Below are 23,754 nucleotides of genomic sequence, written 5' to 3' on the forward strand. Positions count from 1 at the left end.
GCCTGAAGGCGATGTTTATCTGAAGGCAATCTCAGCCCAAGGCAATGTCGATCGAAGGCTATCTTGGTCCAAAGGCAAAGGCTATCTTGGTTTGAAGGCAATATCGGTTCGAAGGCAAAGGCTATCTTGGTCTGAAGGCAATCTTGATTTGAAGGGTCCTTTGTTTGAAGGCTATCTTAGCCGAAGGGTATCTCAGTCCGAAGGCAATCTTGATCCGAAGGGGATCTCTGTCAAAAGGCAGTCTTAGTCCGAAGGGTATCTCAGTCCGAAGGCAATCTTGATCCGAGGGGGATCTCGATCAAAAGGCAATCTCAGTTCGAAGGGGGTCTTGGTTCGAAGGAAATCTTGGTTTAAAGGGGATCTCAGTTTGAAGCCAATCTTAGTTCGAAGGCAATCTCAATCCGAAGGGAATTTCGGTCTGAAGGCTATCTTGATCGATGGGTATCTCAGCCCAAAGGCAATCTTGGCCAAAGGCTATCTCACTCCGAAGGCAATCTAGAAATGACTGTACGTGTAGGCAGAGGAAATGAAGATTGAGATGCCTAAAACAAATGTGCACTGTTAATTGGATGCCCAATATAAATAAGATATTCACCGAGGAAAATGAATGTATTCAAATTATCATCGAACATTGAATTTCTATTAGTAGACAAAGATGGTGCTCCAGATGGTGCCAGAGCAAAAGCAAAGTAATATACATCAAGTTACTGATGCCTCTAGAAAAGGGCAAATGCGTTTTGATGCTTGAAGGCGTTAGGATGCGGCATGGGTGCTGGCAGGAATCTTGATTCCCTCCTGTGGATGTGCGTGAGATGCTTGGGAGAGCATCCAGAGAGAATTTGAAGAGCATCCGGGAGCATCTCGTGAGCATCCAACCATTTTGAGCGCTCAATCACTTAAGGAGATGACGGGAATGTGGATTTTTTTGAGAATCCTTATGATTTTGATTGATTGAATTTGATTTGTGAATCTTGAGCCTTGACTCTTGATTGATCAACATTGAATCATGAACTATATTTTGATTTTGTAATTCAAATTGCATTGGAATCTTGAACTTGAGTGATTATGATAATTGCTACAAAATGGTTTGTTTTTTTATATTTCTTGTATTTCTTTGCATTCATAAATTATAGTATACATACATACATATACACACACACACACACACACACACACACACACACACACACACATATATACATACATATATGGAAGTACCCAAACAAATCCAAAATCCCAAAATAAAAAAATCCTCGCATCAACAGCCCGCACCTGCATAATTGCTACAAAATGGTTTTTAAAAAATATTTCTTGTATTTCTTTGCATACATAAATTATGGTATATATATAAATATATATTTATGTATGGACGCACCCAAAAGCATCCAAAATCCCAAAATAAAAAAATCCCCGCATCAACACCTTGCACCCACATCAACATCGGTAACTTAGGAAAATAGGAATAGGGCGAGTATTGAATCCCACCGAAATTGAAGTAGCCAAGTAGGGAAGATCTTCCACTTCCAAAATGGCAAACAATAGTGAACTTTAATAGGCATTTGCAGTACAATAAAATAATCCAAAATCACATACCTACAACAATTAACCCAATGGACATATATACCCTATTAGAGGAAAACTCCTGAGGGAGAAACAATATGCTGACACATGAAATGGAAAACACATATGCCTATAGAAAATTAAAGATGGATGGGCCCAAGATATAAATAATTCAATCGAGACCCCAATTAAAGTTTTTATTTTATTTTATTTAATGACAGGGATATTACAACTACAGATAGAGCCATGGCTGTAAATTTTGATGATGAAGCATGTGGTTTAGATCCTCTCCTAAATCATTCAACTTCATGACTATCCAAGTTGGCCTTCATGACCTCAAGACCCTCATGCTCAAGAAAGTCATTAAAAAAGACAAATTTTTTTTTTTTTTTTTGAGAAGACATCATAAATTACAAAATGGGAAATCAAATTGGTATATGATTTAACAATAATTGCAATTTCTAGAATAGTATGAAAGAGAACTATATTAGGAGATTGGGAGGGAAATTATATGACAAACAAAACATTTGCAAATCTCAACTTAGTATGTTGTGGATTGAACAACATAGGATATAGCATTGCAAAATGCTTTTAAAAAAGAATCTTACATCTTGAAAGACCATAATGATATTGAAATGTTCTTATTGATAACAATTTTTTTAGTTAGAAAATAGAGATATACTAGTACAAAAGAAGAAACCAAGTATTTGAGCCACAATTTTTGGTACTATTATTCAAATAAAATTTCCTTGACTTTGCATTAAGTGGGTAAGCATTGCTAATTATTGAGTTGAGAATTTGGGAGAATAACAGTCCCTTTCAATGGGATACTTGTTGAAATCTTTCTGGATCATTAAAGAGAAAATATTTGATGTCTTTTTGGGAGTAATCAAGCTAAACCTATAAGACTAGGGCATGCCATCTCTAAGGCACATATTAGTTTGACCTATTTAATATACACAGAATGCTATGGTATATGTGTCTAAAACATTCATGCACTACTATCATACTCTTTGCAAGTCTTTTGAACCTCCATGTAATGATGAGCTTAAATGGAATATAGTTCCCTAACAAGCGCTGAGCATGCATGTAAGCAGTGAATTTTGGGAATTAAGAAAGCATTAAGCCTGCAAAATATGTAGGGAGTTTAAATATAGGAGCTTGCTTCTAGTTCCACAATGTCTATATATTGTTGTGTATACTTTTTTGCTTCCCACTTGATTATACTTAACTGAAGTGCCAAATTATCATACCTTGTTCGATCTGAAAAAGAAATTTGTCCCAACCTGAACCTGATAATCTAAACAACCACCTTCGCATTATTGTTGACAATTGAAATGCTAACACTCATTTGAATAGTTGTGACCACAAGGATTCCAATAAAACAAACCTCTTTAGTTTGGTATCACACCAATACAATTTCTTTTTAGTTTAGTCCATCCTTCCAGATGCTTTTGGCAAGTGCTCCTATTAGATTCAAGTGCGTCGAAAAAATCAAGTAGAGACTTTACTTAGTAATATTTATATAATCTACTACTTCTCATCAAATTGTGTCTTTAGATCTATATGCATGGAAAACATTGCTACAAGCATAAGGCAAATGATAATAGTATGGAATACTGAGATAAAATTGCGTTTAGACTTTTGTAATGTGTCGGTGGCCAGTAAATGAGTTTCTTGGGCATTTTTTTCATGATCTTTGTGTTAAAAACCGTTGAACATGATTGAAATTTGACTGATTGAGGAAAAAATGTTTCGAGTAGGGATTTATAACAAATTGCAAAAGTCAGGATATTTTGAGGATTTATGCTTCTATGGGAGCAAGGACATTCATACTTGATGGTACTTACTTGGATGCTTTTGTTGCATGATTTTTCACATCATGTATGGAGCATGAAGGGTAGAAGTCTACCAAGTGACTGATTAGCTTCACATCATGCCAGGTCCATTTCTGGTTGAAGAGGAACTAGAGATGGCATTGACATTTGACATTGCATTATCATTTACCTTTATTGCTATTGTTTGTGTTTTCAATCCAGTATCTTTGATTTTCCACATTATCTAATGGAGGATGAGTGGTAGAAGTCTACCATGTGACTAGCTACAGATAATGCCAGGCCCACTTTGGTTGAAGAGGGACAAGTGATGGCATTGAGAATATCATTGATGAGCAATATCAAGATTGTTACATGTAATACTTTATTGGTTTGACATTTGACATTGAGTTGTCAATTCCGTTTACTGTTATCATTTGGGTTCTAAACAGGGTTGCATCAGATTAGAATTCTTGTACAACTTCACATCTGCCTTCATTATAGCTTTACAAGATTGGTTGTGAGATTTATAGGTAGTCATCGGTCTGACACGATAATCCGTTGTCTAGAAGGCACTTTATGCTTGAAGATATTCTTCCAGCTTTGAAGAATGTTTTATGTTTTCTAACAAGAAGATTTGACAAATGCTCAAAGCTCTGGACCAGTTCAAATGCCTTAATACACACACACACACACACACACACACACATGAATCTTTTTATTTATTTATTTGCGCCTTATATATATAATAAATATGAGGTGAAAATAAATAAATAAAAAGATATATATATATATATATATATATATCGTTGTGTTTATGTTTGTTGTCGTCGTTAATTTTTTTTCTTTTTTACTTGTATTTTCGTGTGTCTCCTTTAATAAATATATAGATTTAGATATTTATCCATGCTCGTTAATTTATTTTTGATTTCTTCTTCTTTTATAGGCATGCATATATAGGCATATATTTTTATGAATAGGCATTTATATACATTTATGTTTGTGCGTGTGTTTATGGTGGTTGTTGTCGTTGCTTTTGTTTTTGTTTTTTTGCTTGTAATAATTGTGTGTGTCCTTAAATATATGTATAGATTTATATCCTGCATTCTTATTCTTTTGATTAATCTTTATAGGCATGCATTTATAGGCATATAAATATGAAGAGGCCTTTATATATATATATATGTAATATTTTATGCCTTATTTTATATAGAGATTCATATTTTTTCACATTCACTTATATAGTTGTATATATATATGTTTGGGTTTATATATATTTTAGTTTATTGTATATATAAATATATATAGATGGGTGGGGTGTACATATATATTACTTATACATATATGGGTTTTTATATATTTATGTATTTATACATACATGCATATACCTATATATGTATACTTATTTATTCCTACACACACTCATAGTTTATATGTTTTTCAGTTTCTTTCCTTTTTAATTTTAATTTTTTGTTATTGTTCCCTCATTTGATGCTTTTTTCCCCTGCTTTAGTTTTTAATTCTTTCCCTCTTTCTTGATCTCCTTTTCCTTTTTTGTTCAATTCCCTCTTGTTTTCCTTTTTTCTTCGTTGTTTGATTTTCAGTCTTTTCTCACTTTTATTAAGTTTTAAGGTTTCTCTAACCTTAATATATTCACATTTGTATTTATTTTTATTTATTTATTATTTGACTGACTCCTATTTTTTGTCTCTTAGTTTCTAATTCTTTTTATGATTTGATTTTTTGGCTTGTATTATTAATTCTTTTTATTGTTAGTCATGTCAGCCTGATTTTGCGTGCCCCTTCCATCACCTCATCCTTTCTTTTTTATCTCCCAACCTGGGTCTGCAATCGATATTTCAGTTTTCCTTGACTCTCATGCATCCTGATGATGGATCATGTAGTATGATCCGAAATGTTGATGACAAAAAAACTTACATAATCTTTCCCAGAAAACTAATAGAATATGAAAGAATATCATTAGAAGCTTTCTGATTAATGGAAACCTTCTCAACTTTCAAAAGGGAATGTGCATACTGTGCTTGGAATCGTCATCCAGGGGAAAAATGCTTTTCTGTGATTGTCCTGCTAACAGGCAGTTATAGTTTGCTTCATTGGGTACTTGGGATTAAGTATGATTGGGAAAAGCCCCAGGGACTACAATTTTAATTAATAAGTATGATTGGGAAAAGCCCCAGGGACTACAATTTTAATTAATCCTTACTCCTATTCTCTATTACTTCATTTGCTGCCTGGTCAGTAATTGTTAACATTTTTGTGTGTTAAAGCTGAGAGCTGCTAATCTCAAAGTCTCATTAGTTAATTTGTTTTATGAAAAATGGCCAGTCTTTTCAATCAACTTGTTTTCATAATTTTAAATTCAACTTTATTATTAATTTGAATTTCTTTTTGTATGTTAATGGTGGCAGGACTCCTTCAACTGTGCCGTCTGCAGCCACTACTGCACAGTAAGCATGTCCTTTTGGTTCTATCATCTTGTTTACATTGCTAAAGTTTAGTAACATTTGTTAAAACTTTTCAAATGTTCTTCCTGGATTATTAAGTGTCCCACAATCTGAAATAAAACCTATGTTGCATGGATTTTCTCTAAGATAGAAGTAAAGATGAAGCACCTCATATGATCCTATCCAGCATTGCAGAAAATTCTCTAAGAGAGCTCTTCTGATTTTAAGACAACGCTAAGTCATAAATTTGAAGCTATGAGCAAAATTATCACCGACTCTGATAATATTTCTATTATTTAGGGCCACATTGTCATCATGAGAATTCACAAACATGATTAACTATAAAAAATATTTTATTTTTATTTTTTTACATATATGCAGCAGCAAATAATTTCATAATACACCGCTATGCTAACAAGTAAAGTAACATAACAAAATAGAAGACCATAAATATTAATATTTCAATCCAAATAACTTAGAGAAATGCCAACAATCATGCCAGCTTTAACAATCAGCTATCACTGACAAATATCATCGAAAGTCATCAGATTCTTCACTAGTTCTTGCTGAACCCACAGGATTCTTGCAGGACCCCGTCTGAACCCAGGGTGAACCACATCTTGACCCATGATTGGGCCGGACCAGAGCAGGACCTTGCAGATTTCCAGAAGAATCTGGTAGTTTTTACATGCTCTTTATATATCTGTAATTTATTATCAATCCAACAAGGGCTTCTTATATTTTTGCACCAGTTATTAATTTGGCCCGTTCTCAGATGATAAGGAATAATATTCAGAGTGACTATTGGATCCGATATAACCGTAATCAGGCACTGTTCATTATAATGGATATGTACAATCTGCATTTCCGTTATTTGTAACCTCACAGGCTTCTGGAGGCTTACATATCCGAGTATTATTCGAGACATTATTGTGAATCAGACATGTAAGACTCTTGAAGCTAATCTTCAACATGGGCTGGCTGTTAAAAATCTTTCAGCAATAATGTAATTAGATCTACAAATTAAAAAATCAATCCAACAAGAGCTTCTTATACATTTGCAAATCTGATATAACCGTAATCAGGCAATTTTCATTATAATGGATATGTACAAGCTGCATTTCCGTTATTTGTAACCTCACAGGCTTCAGGAGGCTTACATATCCGAGTATTATTTGAGACATTATTGTGAATCGGATATGTAAGCCTCCTGAAGCTAATCTTCAACATGGTCTGGCTGTTAAAAATCTTTCAGCAATAATGTAATTAGATCTACACATTAAAAAATCAATTCCTGACTTTCAAATAAATTGAATTCGATTGCTGTTCACTATTGTTATAGACTAAGGGCATTACATAGACCAATTTTGACTTGAATAATATTACCAATCCGTTGCAAGGCACTATCTGAAGCTGATGCGAAGAGTATGCTGACAAACAAATCAGAAATACATACATAAACAGACCTACTTCCTTTGGGTACTTCCTAGGTGCTTAGATTTTCTGTAACCCAGGCAGAAACCTGGAAGAACCAGTAGCTCAAGTGTACTATTACCAGGACATGGGCCTAAATAGCATAACCCAGTAACCAAGACACAAAATTAGCTGTAACATTTGATAATCAAAATGGCATCGCCAAATACTTAAAATGCCCAATTTGGCACTTGAAAACTATTTTGTGCACATCCTGTTCTTGAATCTGAATCATATGGTACCTAAAATCAAAATTTATTTACGAGAAATAAATAACTCCATATAACTCATCTATCAGCTTATCAGCATGTGGAATAAGATGCTTGTTCTTGTTGGTTCTTATATAGTATAGCATAGTCAATGCACATCCCCATGGTACTGTCCTATTCTGCATATTAGTAGTCCCTTTTCCTTTTCTGAGATGAAGGTGATTAATGGTATGCGGATTTAGATACAAATACCTTAGAAATGACCTCAAACCAGTGCTACCTTGAGTTTGTAGGATGTGGACGGTAGGGGATGGGTTTTGGATATGCCATTTGTTTTGCCAAGTTTGGGGATGGCAAGGGGGTGACTATATAAAATAGAGGGGAATTTTTAAGTATATAGGAATATTTTTTTTGCTCGGTGATAATTAAATTTTTTAATTAAAATTTGAAGTAAAGTCTACTATATCCATCACAATAGGATAGTCACAACTCAATCTCCATATCCTTCAATCAAAGGCCATCAAAAACTACCATGCTACCACCTACCTACATACTGTATTTGCACCTAAGAACTGATTAACAACGACCCAAGTTTTGAGACTGGGCATTACAACTGACTGTTTACATTCAATGTAATTCTGCACATTGTAGCCCTACTGATTACAAAATGGGCAGGAATTATACTATGCACATTCACTATCTCTATAATACAGAGCATCTATCCCAATAATTTGGACCATCCCACCTTACCATTGGGGTAGAACACACAGGTGCATTAACCACATCCCTTCCTCCCTTGAGCCTAGTTGTAAAGCCCGTGCTAGAAATGCAGATGAAATATCAGTGTTGTCTTAAATTTGTAGTCTATTTCCTAAACTCTTCTCCAAATATTATGTCCACATTGCCATAAATGAGGATCGCCAATCTTAAATATTTCTCATCCGTTTAACACACACTTCCCCTCTAAATGCTTGCAATTGATTGTGTGTGTAGAGAAAAATTCACCTCCATTTTGCTCTCATGGCCCTTCCATGTGTCCAAATACCTCGTAACTACTAGCTGCCTTGCCTTTACTTCCACACGTTCATTCATTTTTATTTCTAGAATCTTCCTTCTCCTTGAAGGCATTAATATTTGCCAGCGTCACCTTGTGCAGTCATTTAATGATGGAGCCGATACATTACTCCATTGATCACATGGCCTTTTTCCCTTAAGTCATCTCAGTTCCTTTCTTCTACATCTTTGCTAGACATGGTCCTTAGTGGATCCTTGTGGAGGGAAAAACTAACATTTGAATTTGAATTGAAATTGGCTCTCTGCTAGCCCTTAAATGCATTCTTGTTATTACCTTCCAGCATCAAATGCCAACCCTTATACCATCCCATGCCTTCTGAAGCCTGGCCCTACTTAGCACCACGAGTCAAACTTTTCTCCATGAAGTTCTCTGAAGTCCTCCACCAGTTCCTCTTTCTCCTGATCCTTCAAGGATGCAACCTTTGACATAGTATCAACAACTTTAATGGCTTCTTGCCTTGCATGGGTGACTTTAAATTCCTCAAACAAATCCAGCAGGCACTTTATCTTACAAATGTATTCATTTAAATTCCATACATTGCATTCTCCTTTTATTATGTTGTTGATTATAATCTGTGAATCCCTTTCTAGGCGAAGCTTCGCCACTGTTAACTCTATGGGTGTCTTATAGCAAGGAAGGCTGCTTGAACCTTAGCCTCATTGTTTGTTCCTTCCAATAGACTTTTAGCATCTATCAATTGTATGTTTCCTTTGCAATCCTGCACTACAAATCCAGCCGCTGATGGTCCAGTATTGCCCTTTGACTCACCGTCAAAGTTGATTTTTGTCCATCTAGTGTTCAGAGGTTTCTAAGATATCTGTTTTATCCTTTTGGGAGGAGTTTGAACCCTCAAAGGCCCATTAGCAAGCCAATATATAGGAAAATTTGCAGATAAACATTACTTTTATATGAGAATATGGATAAAGCATGCTATTTAAACATCACAGAACCTTAACATACAACATTTTATTGTTTAGTACTAAATACTAAATAGTCAACCGATTCAGTACTCAATATGCATCCATAATTCATAATTCTTTGTGAATATGCATGTGATAACCAAAAAAACAAGTTTAACATACAAAATGCTCAAAGGCTAACAATGTTCCTGTATAGCTTCATGCTCAATATAAAAATCAAAATGCTGAAAAACAAAGCACATTGCTGCTGCTATTTTGCTTTTGCTAACATTGCATCAAAATCAGACTCATGTGAGTAATTGCCATTGTTATGTTCCATTGCAAGTGCATCCTCATACAATGGAACCCCAACCAATCTTGATGGTGTCCCCTCCTTATCAACTCGGGCTACACTTTTATTATCAACATCCCATCGTAAAGCTGGAATCTCCCTATACTATGGAGTTTGATGACCCTAAAGTCGAAGAACACTGTGCATGAGCACTAACTTCTCCACTTGTCTAGAGGTAAGTCTAGTCCTCTCGAGGGAGTGCATAAAGGCATATGTAGAGCAATTTCTCTTTGTAACAGAAGAAAAGAACTAGCAACCTGTAGAAGTAGGCGAGAGCTAAGCACCTTCAACTATGGTGTTTCCCTCCCATTCCATGTCCATCATCCAATAGGATCTCTTTGTGCCAAATGACTCTATCCAACCTCGCTTGTTTTGTAAAGTCAAGCAATCATTTGTGAGGTATGGAAGCTTCCTTCTAATATCTCTGGATCATCACAGTGAGGCACCCTTCCATCCATATCTGCGTACCATTTGGGATTTAGAGTGTAGGCTACCTTATGAAGCAAGTTATTCATAATGTTCCAACTCAGCATCACAGTGAGCCTAATATGCTATTCATATAATCCCAAAGTAGGATCCTTGAATGATTTTTTTTTAAAACCTTCCTAAGCACACAGACTAGAGAGTTTGTATCAACATATCTAATGACATCTATATGATGGGTGAGATGATAGAGCAAAGAGATCTGTAAATTGTAAACAAAAAGTCTTGAAGATATATAACATTATAATCAGAATTTTAATATGAAAATGAATAGTCTAACAATCAACATTAAATTTTAATTTTAAATAAAATCAATAACCTTCCTCATTGTGGTCTACTGATTGCATCAAAGATCTTTTGCATGAGCGATCTTCCTTCAGGAGACAGAATTAGACTATCGTGTCCACTTTAGATTCATTACCATCATTTCTAGAGGTTCTTGCACCTCATGTATTCTCTCCTTTAAGATGTGGAAAGTTTCATACCTATAATATAAATAATTATTAGACTCAATGTAATTGGAAAACAAATGTAACAATAATTTAAATAACTTATTTAGCTAATAAAATGAAGTAACTGGCATACTGTTCCTTAGCTGGTTTGAGGACACCTTTGCGAAGGACCTAAAAAGAGCAAGCGACATGTGGTGGTTGGAAATGAACAGAAAACCCTCTCTAGCTTCTAATACTATTTATTTCACCTACTCTGTCTTCTCTAGGCCTTATAATGCATTGTTCAGTGCATGGACACAACCAGGGTCCAAAAGATGTGTCTGTAATCACCCTTTACCATCAAACCCGCTGATTTGCACACTTGCTGAATCTGTGGTTGCCTATACAACATTAGCAGACTCAATGTCTTCTATGTCACTTGTCAAAATGGTGAACTTGAACTTTACATCTTTTTGCTTCCTTGTGCAATCGGGGACTTTTAGAAAGTAAGAACCAACAAGGGATGTGACAATGGTATTGATGAGAGGCTAATGTCTAATATCAATCCACCCTTTCATCACAATAGAGTAGCCTATCTTCATCCAAGTCTGTCTCATATCCTCAAATAACACATCTTTGAAGTACTGTTTGTCGAGAAGGGTAGTTCGTAGCTTACAACTAGCTATATTTACACCTCTTCATTAACACTTGAAGAGGTAAATAAGGTTTTGTTTGTTTGATTAACACTTAAACCATAGTTTGCAAACTCGGACTCAGAGAGTACTCGGGAAGCCCAAAATTTTCAACTCCACAAGAACTCGGGAAAAACTCGGCAACTTGGTATGTACTAAAATTAAAAACCTCTTAAAGAAACATAAATTGTTTGTAGAATTCAATTACAAATTTGTATTAAATTAGAAATTGACATCTCAATAGAGAAAACCTATAGTTTTATAGCAGTAACATCATGTGAAAAATGCATTTATTGTTTTCCTTGCATCGACATTTTTACCTATGTTTTTTTACATCTATAAATACGCAAGAGGTAAACTTGAGAATACTCGCCCAGCAAAAAAAATGAGAGTACGTGGCAACTCTGAGAGTACTTGCAGAGTTTGCAAACAATGACTTAAACAACTCAGATTGCTGCTCACTACTAGTCTTAACACTTGAGTTTGGCTTTTATTTTCACCATCGATTCCATTTCATCCTCGCTACTACTACCCTTATTGCTGCTCATTTTGATTTTCTTTGAGATTGAAGAATAACAGTAAAAACTGAAACAGTGCAACAAAAAACATAAATCAAAGAAAAATACAAACGGACTTTTTCAAGCTTCTTTCTATCACTTGCTCACTAGCACTCTTCTCTTCTTTCAAACCGCTTGCTTCGGCTCCTTTAAACCCCCCTTTGCTGCCATGAGAGCTCAGATAGAGGATGAGAAATAAAATGCAAGTAAAGACTTTTTAGTGCCACATTAGTCTTTTAGGGCAAACAGGGAGGGCTCACAATTTAATCATAAACAAGCCACATTTGAAACGTTTTTCTTTTTTTGAATTGTTGTATGCCTTTCCTATTGGGGATAGTTGGCTGTCTTGGGGAAAGTCAAGTGATGGCTAAGGTTTCCCAAACCATCCATGGGACGTACATGTGGGTCCCGCAATTTTGGATAGCGTCCCTTGGTTTCCAGAAGCTCTCTTGTCATTTAAAAAAAATAAGGGATGGGATGGGGGCATCTCCTGGCTGTTCCCTTGCTCCAGAAATGTCCCCAGAATGGAGACGGGGGCTTTTAAGGCTGGGGGTGAGTCCTCGGGTAACATGCCTTCAAACCCTATCTGCCTTTGCCAAAACTTCCATAAACTTAATGCTCAGTTTGTAAACTTGTCCATGTTGTTGCTATCTTTAATAATGCTCAAATATGTAGTTTATCTAGTCTGAACGTGAATGCTTGAATCTCACCACCAAAAATGGCTTCAAAGCTCGATAAAGAATCACAGCTCTGAAAATGATGTATTAAAGCATTTTAGACTAAAGTTCTTCAGTGAAACACATTCTTCTGATTGTTGCAATTATATATGTTCTCCAAAACCAAGGCACTTTACCTAAAACCTAGCTGCTGCTAGGAAAATCCAGCTGCAAAAATAGTTGATGAAAACATTAAGTTTTATCTGTCAACTACTTGTCCGAGCATAAAATCACAGCCAGGAATATTGTTTTTTCTTAAATAGTACAAAAGAAACTATCATTGAAAATATCCTGGCTTGCAGCTTATTTCATAAATCTTGCTGCGTTTTTGGTTATTTTGTATGGATGCTTTGCATCTCTAAGAAACCTTGTTAGATTGTAAAAAAGTCTCAATTTTGACAACTGAAATCTGTTAATGAAGGGTGTTGGGGGAATCGCTGATTGAAAAAAAAAATGCTCTGATTTTTTGTTAATCTTATTTATTGGTTTTTTGGAACAAGCTCGGTGCTCTTCACCATAAAAAATGGTGCATTTGTTTCCTCAAAAGTGGATGTCGTTTTCTGTTACAAAATAGCTGTGGTTTAAACAAAAAATCACGGTTCTATGCAAAAGAATTGGCTGTGAATTTTTGTCACCCCTTGCTCCCATACCTCATGAAAGGAAATAGAACCTATACCTTTTGAAAGGAAATAGAACAGAAAAAATTCTGTTAGATTCAATGTATTATTACTGAGGTTGCACGGAGATGGGGTATAGGTATTTTTTCATATATAATCTATAACGTCTTATAGAAAATCTTAAAATATAAAGACATTGAGTTTTTAAAACAAGAACAGTGATAAAGTTTACCGTGAAAATTAATTTTGAAGATTAAGTATACAAATTGAAATGTTGTACATTCATTATCCAAGTTTCAAACTGATCAGTGATTACATATTGGAATAAGGTTGATAAACAGCAAGCTGATATGCAAATGAAAAATTGAGACAAAAATCTGAAATCTGAATTAAGGTGATTAGCTATGATGCTCTCCACTCAATACCCACTCAGTACCCGGTACTGTGATATGTGTACTCGGTACATGTCCCAAGGGTATTGGTACGAGTACCCACACAACATAGATTATCACATTTATGATACATGGAACAAAATAAAATCTGAAACCTGAATTAAGGTGCTTAGTTATGATGCTCTTCACGAAGTACCCACTCAGTACCCGGTACTTTGATATGTGTACTCGCTACATGTCCCAAGGGTATTGGTATGAGTACCCACACAACATAGATTATTACATTGATGATACATGGAACAAAATAAAGTGAACATAAAAACAATGCATGATGAATAGTTTATAAATAGAAAACTAATAATAGAAATAAACTGAACTCTAGATATTTCCAGCCCCTGGCTCATGTACTGTGATCCAAGTGGCAAGCAGTGTTTGTGTAAGTTGACTATTCTTTTATAGAAATTCAAATATTGTTGTGTATACATGCGCTTAGACCTTTAGAATTAATAGTGTGATTGGTTAAGTATTGCTTATCTTTTAATTGTTTAGTATTGGCGTTAAAGCATAGACAAGACAAGGGTTCTCTAGTGATGCATCTCTGAGGTTTCTCAAATTGACTAAGAGTGAGGGGACAGGAAAAGAAGGCATTCTTGCTGATTTTCTGCAAGATCTCCCCAATATGGGGGACATTCCCTAGAGAGGGCTGCAATATGCCCCATCATTTGATTCTTTGTCAAATTGTTGTTTAGTTTTAGAGTAACAAAGACTGTAAAAGTAGGTACGTTCCTGTTTATAGGAGTGTAAATGGAAGATTTATGACTAGGAGATGGAAATGTGAATGCTTAGGACCATTTAAAAACTTTGGACATCCAAATCTCTAAAATTGTACTTGTCTGTTTTCTTTTTTAAAGATTTTTTTTAATGGTGTTTTTTGATGAACCCATAGAGGGGAGGCCACCTAGTTTGGACAACAGTGCTGGTTGCCAACTGTGAAGTTTACTCCTAGAAAAACCAGGGAAAGATCAGATTGCTGCAAGCTGAGCAGTCTTATCTTGAGTAAGTCCTGATAATGAACACCCAGCAACGTGCTCTCTTCTTGTTAACTGCTGGAATGGTAATACTCCTCTATGGTCATTACCCGGTCTCTTTCATGATGCAGTGGGTTTTTTTGACATACTTGTCGTCACTGAGTCTCACGAGAGTCTTGTGCGTCCGCTTGCGCTATTTACAAGTTATCAGTGGTTATCAGTTTGTAGATAGGAAGTCCGTGCTTCTGGTGGGGTCCGTTGGTCCGGTGGCGTTGCTTATTTGATTAGAGATGATATTTTCAGCTTTACTTCTGTTGTTCAGTCTGATTTGTATGTCAAATTTATGTGGGTCCGTATAGATCGCAAGAGTCACCGTCAGAGAGATATTTATTGTTGTTTGCTGCTTTGGGGAATATCATTATCCTTGGTGATTTCAATGTGCAGACCAAAGAGCTCCAGCCTCCACTGTATGACCGATGCTCAGATTCTATCTGTACCACTGCGATCAATCCGACTTTGTTGGGGCTTCAACGTGTTTCTGATGATGCTCTTGGGCCGATTTCCTATTATGGTTGCCATCTTCTGTAGTTTTGTGAGTCATCTGGGCTTGTGATCTTGAATGGTCTCTCATGCTTCCTTGGCTCCGAGCTCTTCACCTGTTGGCCTCATTGTGGGGGAGCTAATGTTGTTGACTATGCCCTCACCTCTCCCTCCTTCATTCCCTCCATTCATAGCTTTGCCATATTGCGCCTTCCTCTCGCGGATCATGCTCTCCTCAGTATTCGTATTTCTCCTCACTTGTCATCTCCTCTCCAACCTTCTCACCTTTTGCCTCCTAGTACCTGCCCCTCGATGACGATAGTGAGCTCTTTTCGTCTCATCTGTCGAGTCTCCTTAATCTTGCTTGTTTTAGTGATTCTTGTGAGGCCTCCTCCATGCTACAACCATTTGGAGGTTTGCCACCCTATCTATCTCTTACTGCTATTCGCTCTCCCTTAGAAGCGAACACCATAAAAATTGTCCCATGAACCAATGGTTTGATGTTGACTGCAAAGCTTTCCATTGCTCTTTGCGTCTCGCTTTTAAGGCTCATTCCCTCGCTTTTTCTCACTTGCGTTGTTCGTACCTCCATTTCCTTCGATATAAGAAGTGATCCTTTATCGCATATTAGTAAAAATCCCTTTGCTCCACGCTTACCTGCAACCCCTAGCTTTTCTGGCGTACGTTGCTTCTCCGTTGTTCCCCCCGTCCACTGCCCTTGACTTTCACTCCCTTACTTCTCACACCACTGCTCATTATGACATTTCTGGGCAGCCTTTTATCCACCCCACTTTGCCTCCTTTTTGTCACTTGCTCATCCCTTTTAACATTTACGAGGCCATCAGATCCATGTGATGCAACCAAGCGGCGGATGAGGAGGGGTTTCAAGCTGAATTCTTCAAGTTTGGTGCTCTGGTTCTTGGCCCCTATCTCTCTATACTCTTTAATAGAGTAGTTTGTTTTGGTTTTCCCACTTGTTGGTCTAGGTATCTGATTTATCCTATTCAGAAGACAAGACCTGTTTTTGACCCTGGTAATTATAGGACCATTATGATCGGACACACATTTGCCAAACTTTATGCTCTAGCCCTGAACGCTATGTTATCCAGAGAGCTTGACAAGAGAGGTTGTAGAGCTAGGGGCCTCGTTAGTTTCCGAGCTGATTACTAGACCATAGATCACATTTTTACTTTACGGGCTATTATTGAGGAAGCTAGACACAAATCGACGAAAGTATATTGTTGCTTTGTTGATTTCCGCAAGGCTTTTGATTCTGTTCCTAGGATGGCTCTATTTCAGAGGCTTCGCATGATTGGGATTTCAGAGATGCTACTTATTGCGATCATGAGATTATATGAAACTGTGATGGGTAGATTCAGGACTCTTGAGGGTTTCTCTGTTCTGATCCATAGTACCATTGGGGTTAAGCAAGGTTGCTCTTTCTCACCCACTTTGTTCGGTTTGTATTTTGACGAGCTTGAGGATTTTGTTTTGAAATCTTGTCTTCTTGGGGATGGATGTTACTTACATCAGGTCTTGATATACATTCTTCTTTTGCGAATGATGTGGCTCTTCTTGCCTCTTCTCCTGAGAGTTTACAGAGGCTTCTTGATGGTTTGGCTACCTTTTGTGATCAGTGACAGCTTGTGGTTAACCTGGGTAAGACTTGTGTTATGGTCTTTAATTGTTTAAAGACCTCTCATCTTCATTTCTTCTTTTAGGGATGAGATTGAGATTAATTCTTCATATATGTATTTGGGTGTGAAGTTTTTTGGACCCTTGCTTCAGTATGAGACTTGTGATCTAGTCCAGAGTTAGTAAAGGGTATGGGATCTCTAGCTATGCTTGAGAAACAATGTTTTAGACACCATTTCTAGGATACCCCGTCCAAGTTATCCCTCTTAGACTCTCTTGTTCGACCAACGTTTCTTTATATAGCTTAGTGGGTTGGGGGCCTTCTCTCCTTGTCTCTGATTGGGCCTCGATCGAACAGGTACAAACATTGCTTTTACGACTTATTATTAAATGTTAGAGGTCCATTTCACATAGTATCATTCTTGCTGAGTTTGGTGCTCATCCTTTCAGACTTGCGGCTATTTTTGACTTGATTTGGTTCCTTCATCGCCTTCATGGTTTTGCGGACTCGGCTGATGGTCATGATAGATGTTCTTATTTGGCATATTGCTCCTCATTGCGACTGTGAGATTTGATGCTAGTTCTCGCGCTTGTTGCTGGTATATGTAGGCATCCTCTCTATTGAGCTCGATCGGGATTGATATTGATTGTCTCCCTCCATATCAGTTTTCGCTGAATGCACCTGCTCATCTCCCCCCCTCCTGTCAGAAGTTAAATGAGCATGTCAGATTGGATATCTATAGACAGTACATTATCACCACTTGGAATAACCCCCTTGGTGGTTTACATCCGAGGATGGCCTTTTATGTGGAACACTTTATGCAGATCTATGATGTAGTTATTGTTTGTCCTAGTTATCTCTCTTGACGATGGTGTCATGCTCTGCGTATTTCTCTAGGGTCTTTCAGAGTTGGTTCTCACCGCCTTCGGGTTCAGACTGACCATCACATTGACAACTGTGATCGGATTTGTCAACTTTGTACTCTAGCGGAGGTCGAGACAGAGACACTTTATTTTTCGTTGCCCTATCTTCTATGAGATCAAAGGAAGATTTCATTGTTGGTTCCAGGACCGTATCTCCATTTCATCTTTCTTCAACTACACTGATTAGTGATGTATTGCGCTTTATCTTCAGGAGGCCACCCTGCTTCAGGATAGCACTTTGCCGTCACTTTTTCCTTCCCGGCCTTCCTCGGATCAGCTCATTACCACCTTTTTCTCACCCTTATCCTCATTATGGATTGTGAAAAGGCCGTCCAACTCTATCAGTTCTACCGGTCATTCCAGATCTGTCAGACCTCGCAGCAGTTTCTTATGTCAGAGACACTCTCCAGGAGTTCACAACAATAGATCAAAGCTTTTGTTGCCCCATAGTCTTATCCTTATGTGACTGATTTTTTTTAGGCAGCAAAGGATTCCTTGTCTTTGCCTTGACTTGTCAGTGCTTTTCTTCTCTTCTCCTCTTGCTCTTGTTGTTCGTTTTTCTAGGACACCGTTTGGTGTTCTATTGTAAACTTTCAGTCCCATAGACCTTTTGTGGTCTTTTGTTGGACATTAATATTATTATTTTATCTTATCTTATCTTATCTACCATCTACTAGAAAGAGGCCAAATCAGATTGTTTACGTCCCTTGCATGGCAAGTTAATGAACTTGCAAAAGTAGGTGTTAATATATGCCTCTACCATGTTTTTTGGGCACACTGAATATTTTGGTTTTGCCTTTGTGCGCAGTTTGGGTTTTGGGACGGAATCCCCAAGAGATCACCTCTGCTGTTATGTGTTTCTGTTAGAGCTCTATATGGTCTTGGGACAAATCCCTCAAGGGCTATTCTTTGCTGTGCATTACTGTTCAAACTCTATATTAAGTTTTGTGTAGTTTGAAAGCTTAAATTAGTGTTGCGAAGAAATTCTATGTCAGTTTCAAGAACAATTATATTGCTGAATTTACAGTTGTTGGGTCAAACTTGTTATTTAACGCATTGAATCTGCGTAAGCATTATTGACTATTTATTTCCTGAATCAATATTTTGCTATCAGTTATTTATTTTGTGGTTTAAATAGTTCAGAATACCAAAGTATAGATCATACAGACCTTAAGGTCTTTACAATGTTGATTATCCAAACCTTCAAGAATCTATCTTTTTGCGGGCAAATTTTGGATTAAGTTTTCTTTGTTCAAAGAATTTAGAATGACCCCTTCTCTTGAGTGGGACTTCCCCATTGTTTGCATGGATGGCTTTGCTAACGAGTCAAACTGATCTAAAATTTGCAGCTTATACCTAACTGAATCTTGATTGTCAATGCGGAAATATGAAAAACCAATGGAACAACTCGGGGCTCAAGGAAACCTTAGACACATTTTGCTCACTGGCGCTGTATCTTTGACTTAGTAATGCTGGCAGCTACTAATTATGATGTTGATATAGTTTTGAACCTTTTTGAGCATTCATCAATTATCATTAACATTTATGATCTCTCAATTGACTGCTGTATAGCTTGTTCTTAATTCTGTATTTAATCGTTCTTCATTTTATTTTCTACAAACATATAGAATACCCTACACAGCTAATATTCGAGAACCAGCTACACGGCTGATTATTGACAACAAAATATAAATCTGTGGCCCCACTATCCCCCAAGCAGGTACATTTTTCTGTTATCTGAATAACATCATCATGCCCCCGTGCCCACCATCCTGGAAAGTAAGCATAATACTTATCTTTTTGTGTAGTTAAGTGAATAGAAGCATGTGAACTACATACTTTTTTTCCAAGTTACTTGATTAGAGAAAATAAGCTCATGGCAACTATGGTTTTTTTTCGTTCTTGATCATGCATTTGTTTGTTTTATTTATTTTCTTGCTGTTTTTCTGTTGATGGTTTTCTTTGAATATTTTTTTCCTCTAAATACTTTATACTTCTTTGGAATGTTGCAGAGAAAATGCTGATAATTATGGTGATGCAGCATCGAATCTTGTTTCTGGAAATAACCTCGAACAGACTATCCAGCAGATTCTGGATATGGGCGGGGGTAGCTGGGACAGGGAGACAGTCATTCGAGCACTTCGAGCAGCTTTTAACAATCCCGAGCGAGCTGTAGAATATTTATATTCTGTAAGAAATCCATTACTGCTAGTTTTTTGATGTGGGGCACATTATAGTATCATTATCTATTTTATGGTTATATGGTACAACTATATAGGAAACAAAGATACTGAAATACCTTAAATTCTAAGGTTATTTAGTTCTAGCTTCTAAAATAATCATGATAATGCAGCTTAGAATCTCTCATGCTGTACATGCTCTTCCTCACTAGAAACTCTTACCACATTCCTTGGAGCAAGCTGGGATCCCTGAAAGCCCCCTATTCAGTGATCCATGCTTTCCCTGCTCAAGGGAGCCTATTGGCTTCTCACTGATCTTACTTTTTTAAGGTTCCAACCCAAATTTTATTAAGCTGCCTCACAGGATCCTACTTGTCTACAAAATGGGAAACTTTACTTTTCATGCTACCATGTGCAAAGTACTTTACCTGGGTGTTTTTTATCCAATGTAGCAAATGGTATATTATGAGGTATGGAATTTTGATTAGAAAGGCTCTGTTCTCTGGACTTTTGGAATTTCTGTAGGCTTAAAACCTCAATACGTAAGTATAAGAGAACCAGAAATGCTTAGGACTGGTAGAGATATAACAGAGACCAAAGTCTACTTAATGGGTGTTTTATCCTCCATTTGTGGTACGGACTAGGTCTTCCAAGGATGCCCTTGATTTATGATGAATTGGTACTCCTGGGTCTACTTAAAAGTCGGACAATTATGCTTCAGCATATGTTCTGGTCGAAATATATGGTTCTTTACAGTATTATCGTGGCGGAGTTTGCATCCAGCTCTTCATCTTGAGAGTATTTTCAGGCTCCCTTGGTTCATCTTTGGGTCCCTAGAAATGACTGTGTTGCTCTGAGGTCTGGCTGAGATCTGTTTGTGGTTTTGCTTTATCTTGTGGTAGATATCTTTTTTTTAGCACTTAGTTTCTCGAAAGAGATTGTCTCCCTGGGTGACCCCAAATGTTGGTGTTGCTAGTTCTTCAAGGTCTGTCAATTATTCTTAGTGTAACACGGGGACTTGCACCCACCTCCCAAACCTTGAAGTACCCGTAACTATTGGATATGTAATATGTTACTATGTTGAATGTTCAATTTTTCTAGTTCATGTTGCAACTATGATCAAGTATTTTAATTTGGTATGTGCTATTGAAACATCATTTCATAACAAGCATTTCAAGTTCTATATGTATACTTTAAAACACCTGTCCCTGCTCTGTCCTCCTCTTGCCACCGTCCCCTAGCCGTCCCTTGACTGTCCCAAAAATGAGGCCTCGTTTCTCCCTGTCCCGGAAACTTGTCCCAATGTCCCCCCATCCTGATGTACCCCAGTACTGGGGTTACATTGATTGTTTTAGGTGATATGCGTTTCTATGGCACAACTTTGTCCAGTTTATTATTTCTTATTCTTATGTGCTCCTTGTCACCTTCTTATAGGCAAAGATTCACAAAATAGACTTTTGTCAGAGAGGACATTTTCTGTGGCTACATCAAGGTTACTTGTTAATGTTGATAGGCATTCTACAATGTTAGAATGGGTGGAGTGGGATGGTGTGAGCGCGTTAATGTTAACTTTTATTCTTCTAGTTTAAATTTGACAACCATCTCTACATGTCAAAAGTTTAAATCTTATTATAAATAGAATATACTTTCTAAAATAATTTAATAAATGCCACAAAATATTCATTTAAATTATTATATTTGGAGATATAAATCATCCATTTTTTTAGAAATTAAAATAAAGAGTTTAAGCTAGTAAAAAACTAAATAAATCGTTATAAATAATTTTAGATGTAGTAAATTAAATTATAATTATTTTGTAGTGGATATCTATCGGCATTTCTTTAGATAGATTTATTTACGATATCTATACTAGTACTTCTCTAAGCCCCAACCTAGCTTGTTTACTACTTCAGGTAACATGTTTAACACAGAGAATAGATAGTGATTGAAATTAATATAATGCAAGACAACACAATTATCAGAGAACCTGCCAACTTCTTTATTAATCTCAGGAATTGTGTACTTTCCTATATTTAGGCTCACAACATCAACATTACTTCTTCATTGACAAATATGATGATGATTGGATAAGAGTAGATAACATAACTAGTGCTGAAGTGGTGCCACTATCAACCGTTGTGATCATCCAAACTACCAACCTGAGTAACCTACCTCTTTGAGCACACTAATGAAATGTTAACAATTAGTTTTACCGACAACAACATCCCTCACACCTCCCCTTCACCACCCAAAAAAAAAAACAGAACAATAAAACCAAAAAGAAGAGAAAGTCGTCTTTGGATGACACAAAACAAAATTGACACAACCCTCTATACAAGAAAAGACATCCCCTTGAAGGAGGAGTTGGTGGTGTGAATATTTACTGTTGGGACCATCCAAACTACCAACTTGAACTATGTATGCCTTTGGACACACTTGTCAAATGTTAACAACTAGTTTTACTAACAACATAGCTTTCTATGCTGAGTATTTATTACAAATTTTTGATGGGCTAATTGTTTGGCTGGCCTCTCTTTAGTATGTTTGGTCTTTCGAAGATTCACCTTTGATCAGTTGCACATGTGCTTCTAGTAGTTTATTGGATTTACCCATAAGAGGGTCTGAACTTGGACCAAATGGGTCAGAGTTCTGAATACTAACAAGTATGCATATGGTTCCTATGTTTTTGAACCGAGATTAACCTAGAAAAGAGTTTTATTTGCTTTTAAAAGCATCCATGTCTAATTTGTATGAGCTTGTGCTAGCATGGGCCCACACCAACTCTTCTTCAACAAATACAAAATGAGAGAGGTGCAAAAGATGGTTTGGTTGTATGGGAAAGGCATTTTTGTCTTAAATTGTAATAAGAATCAACCAGGGAATTGAAAAAGTGACAAGTGTTTCCTTTGGCCCGAAGTTTGTTTACTTCCTTGTTTCTATAAAATTAAATTCAATGCTATGAGAATAGGTTCCAAAATTAGGTTTTGTTAGCAAGTCTAGGTGAAATGAGCAAGTTGTAAAGTCAGCTGTATATTGAATAGTTGAAAGTTTTAGTGTCAAGTTTTGTGCAGGTCTTGGATGAATGAATTGTATTTTGTCTTGTGATAGGGACATCAATTGATGTAATGTCCCCTTTGTGAGCCACGCCAAAGGATTAGATATTAGCCCTTATTTTTGTCATGGGGCCTAATTAAGTATTCAGGAAGAGTTAATGGGATGTCTTCAATGTTGTTGCAAAATGATGCTTCTTGCCATGTTATTTCCAAAGAACCTTGAGATTCCAAGGTCGTTTGACCACTGTTTTTAATGTTATAAGTTATGTCCCTTATGGTCTTATAATTAAATTATAATATAATGTTGAGACTGTTGGAAATTGTAATTTCCCCCTCAAATGAAATGTAAATCATACTAGAGGATTCAAGAAACCCCAGCTGGATTATCGAATAGGGTTAGGTCAAATTAATATTTAGGTTTGTAAAGTGCTAGAAGTCATTTATGTGTAGATAGTTCTAGAAAGGTCTATTTGTCTTATGACGGTGAATTTAGATGTTTTCGGATACAATCAAAGACCTCTATAAAAGAGGCACAATGTAATGGTTTTTGTATGAAGCAATGAAATGAGTTTATAATTTCTACAAGTGTTCGTATTGTGTATTCTGTGTTTAATTATCATTGTTGATCCAATTCATCCACCCCCATCAGATTGGTATCA

At 36.6% G+C, this 23,754-nt stretch overlaps 1 protein-coding gene across 4 annotated transcripts in view; it reads left to right on the forward strand.

Annotated features, from left to right (window-relative positions):
* LOC149542732 (ubiquitin receptor RAD23b-like) overlaps positions 1-23,754 on the forward strand; it is a 115,176-nt gene that overhangs the window by 49,817 nt on the left and 41,605 nt on the right. For 2 of the 4 annotated variants that reach the window (XM_089797613.1, XM_089797614.1), the window contains exons 5-6: positions 5,804-5,842; positions 19,875-20,052. In XM_089797613.1, the coding sequence (XP_089653739.1) occupies positions 5,804-5,842; positions 19,875-20,052 (217 nt within the window). The remainder of the gene's footprint in view (positions 1-5,803; positions 5,843-19,874; positions 20,053-23,754) is intronic. The other 2 variants (XM_089797615.1, XM_089797616.1) reach the window with 1 other exon arrangement.

The sequence above is a fragment of the Cupressus sempervirens genome, chromosome 8, assembly GCF_028749045.1.
Source record: "Cupressus sempervirens isolate cs-2001-9-10 chromosome 8, ASM2874904v1, whole genome shotgun sequence".
NCBI lineage: Eukaryota > Viridiplantae > Streptophyta > Pinopsida > Cupressales > Cupressaceae > Cupressus > Cupressus sempervirens.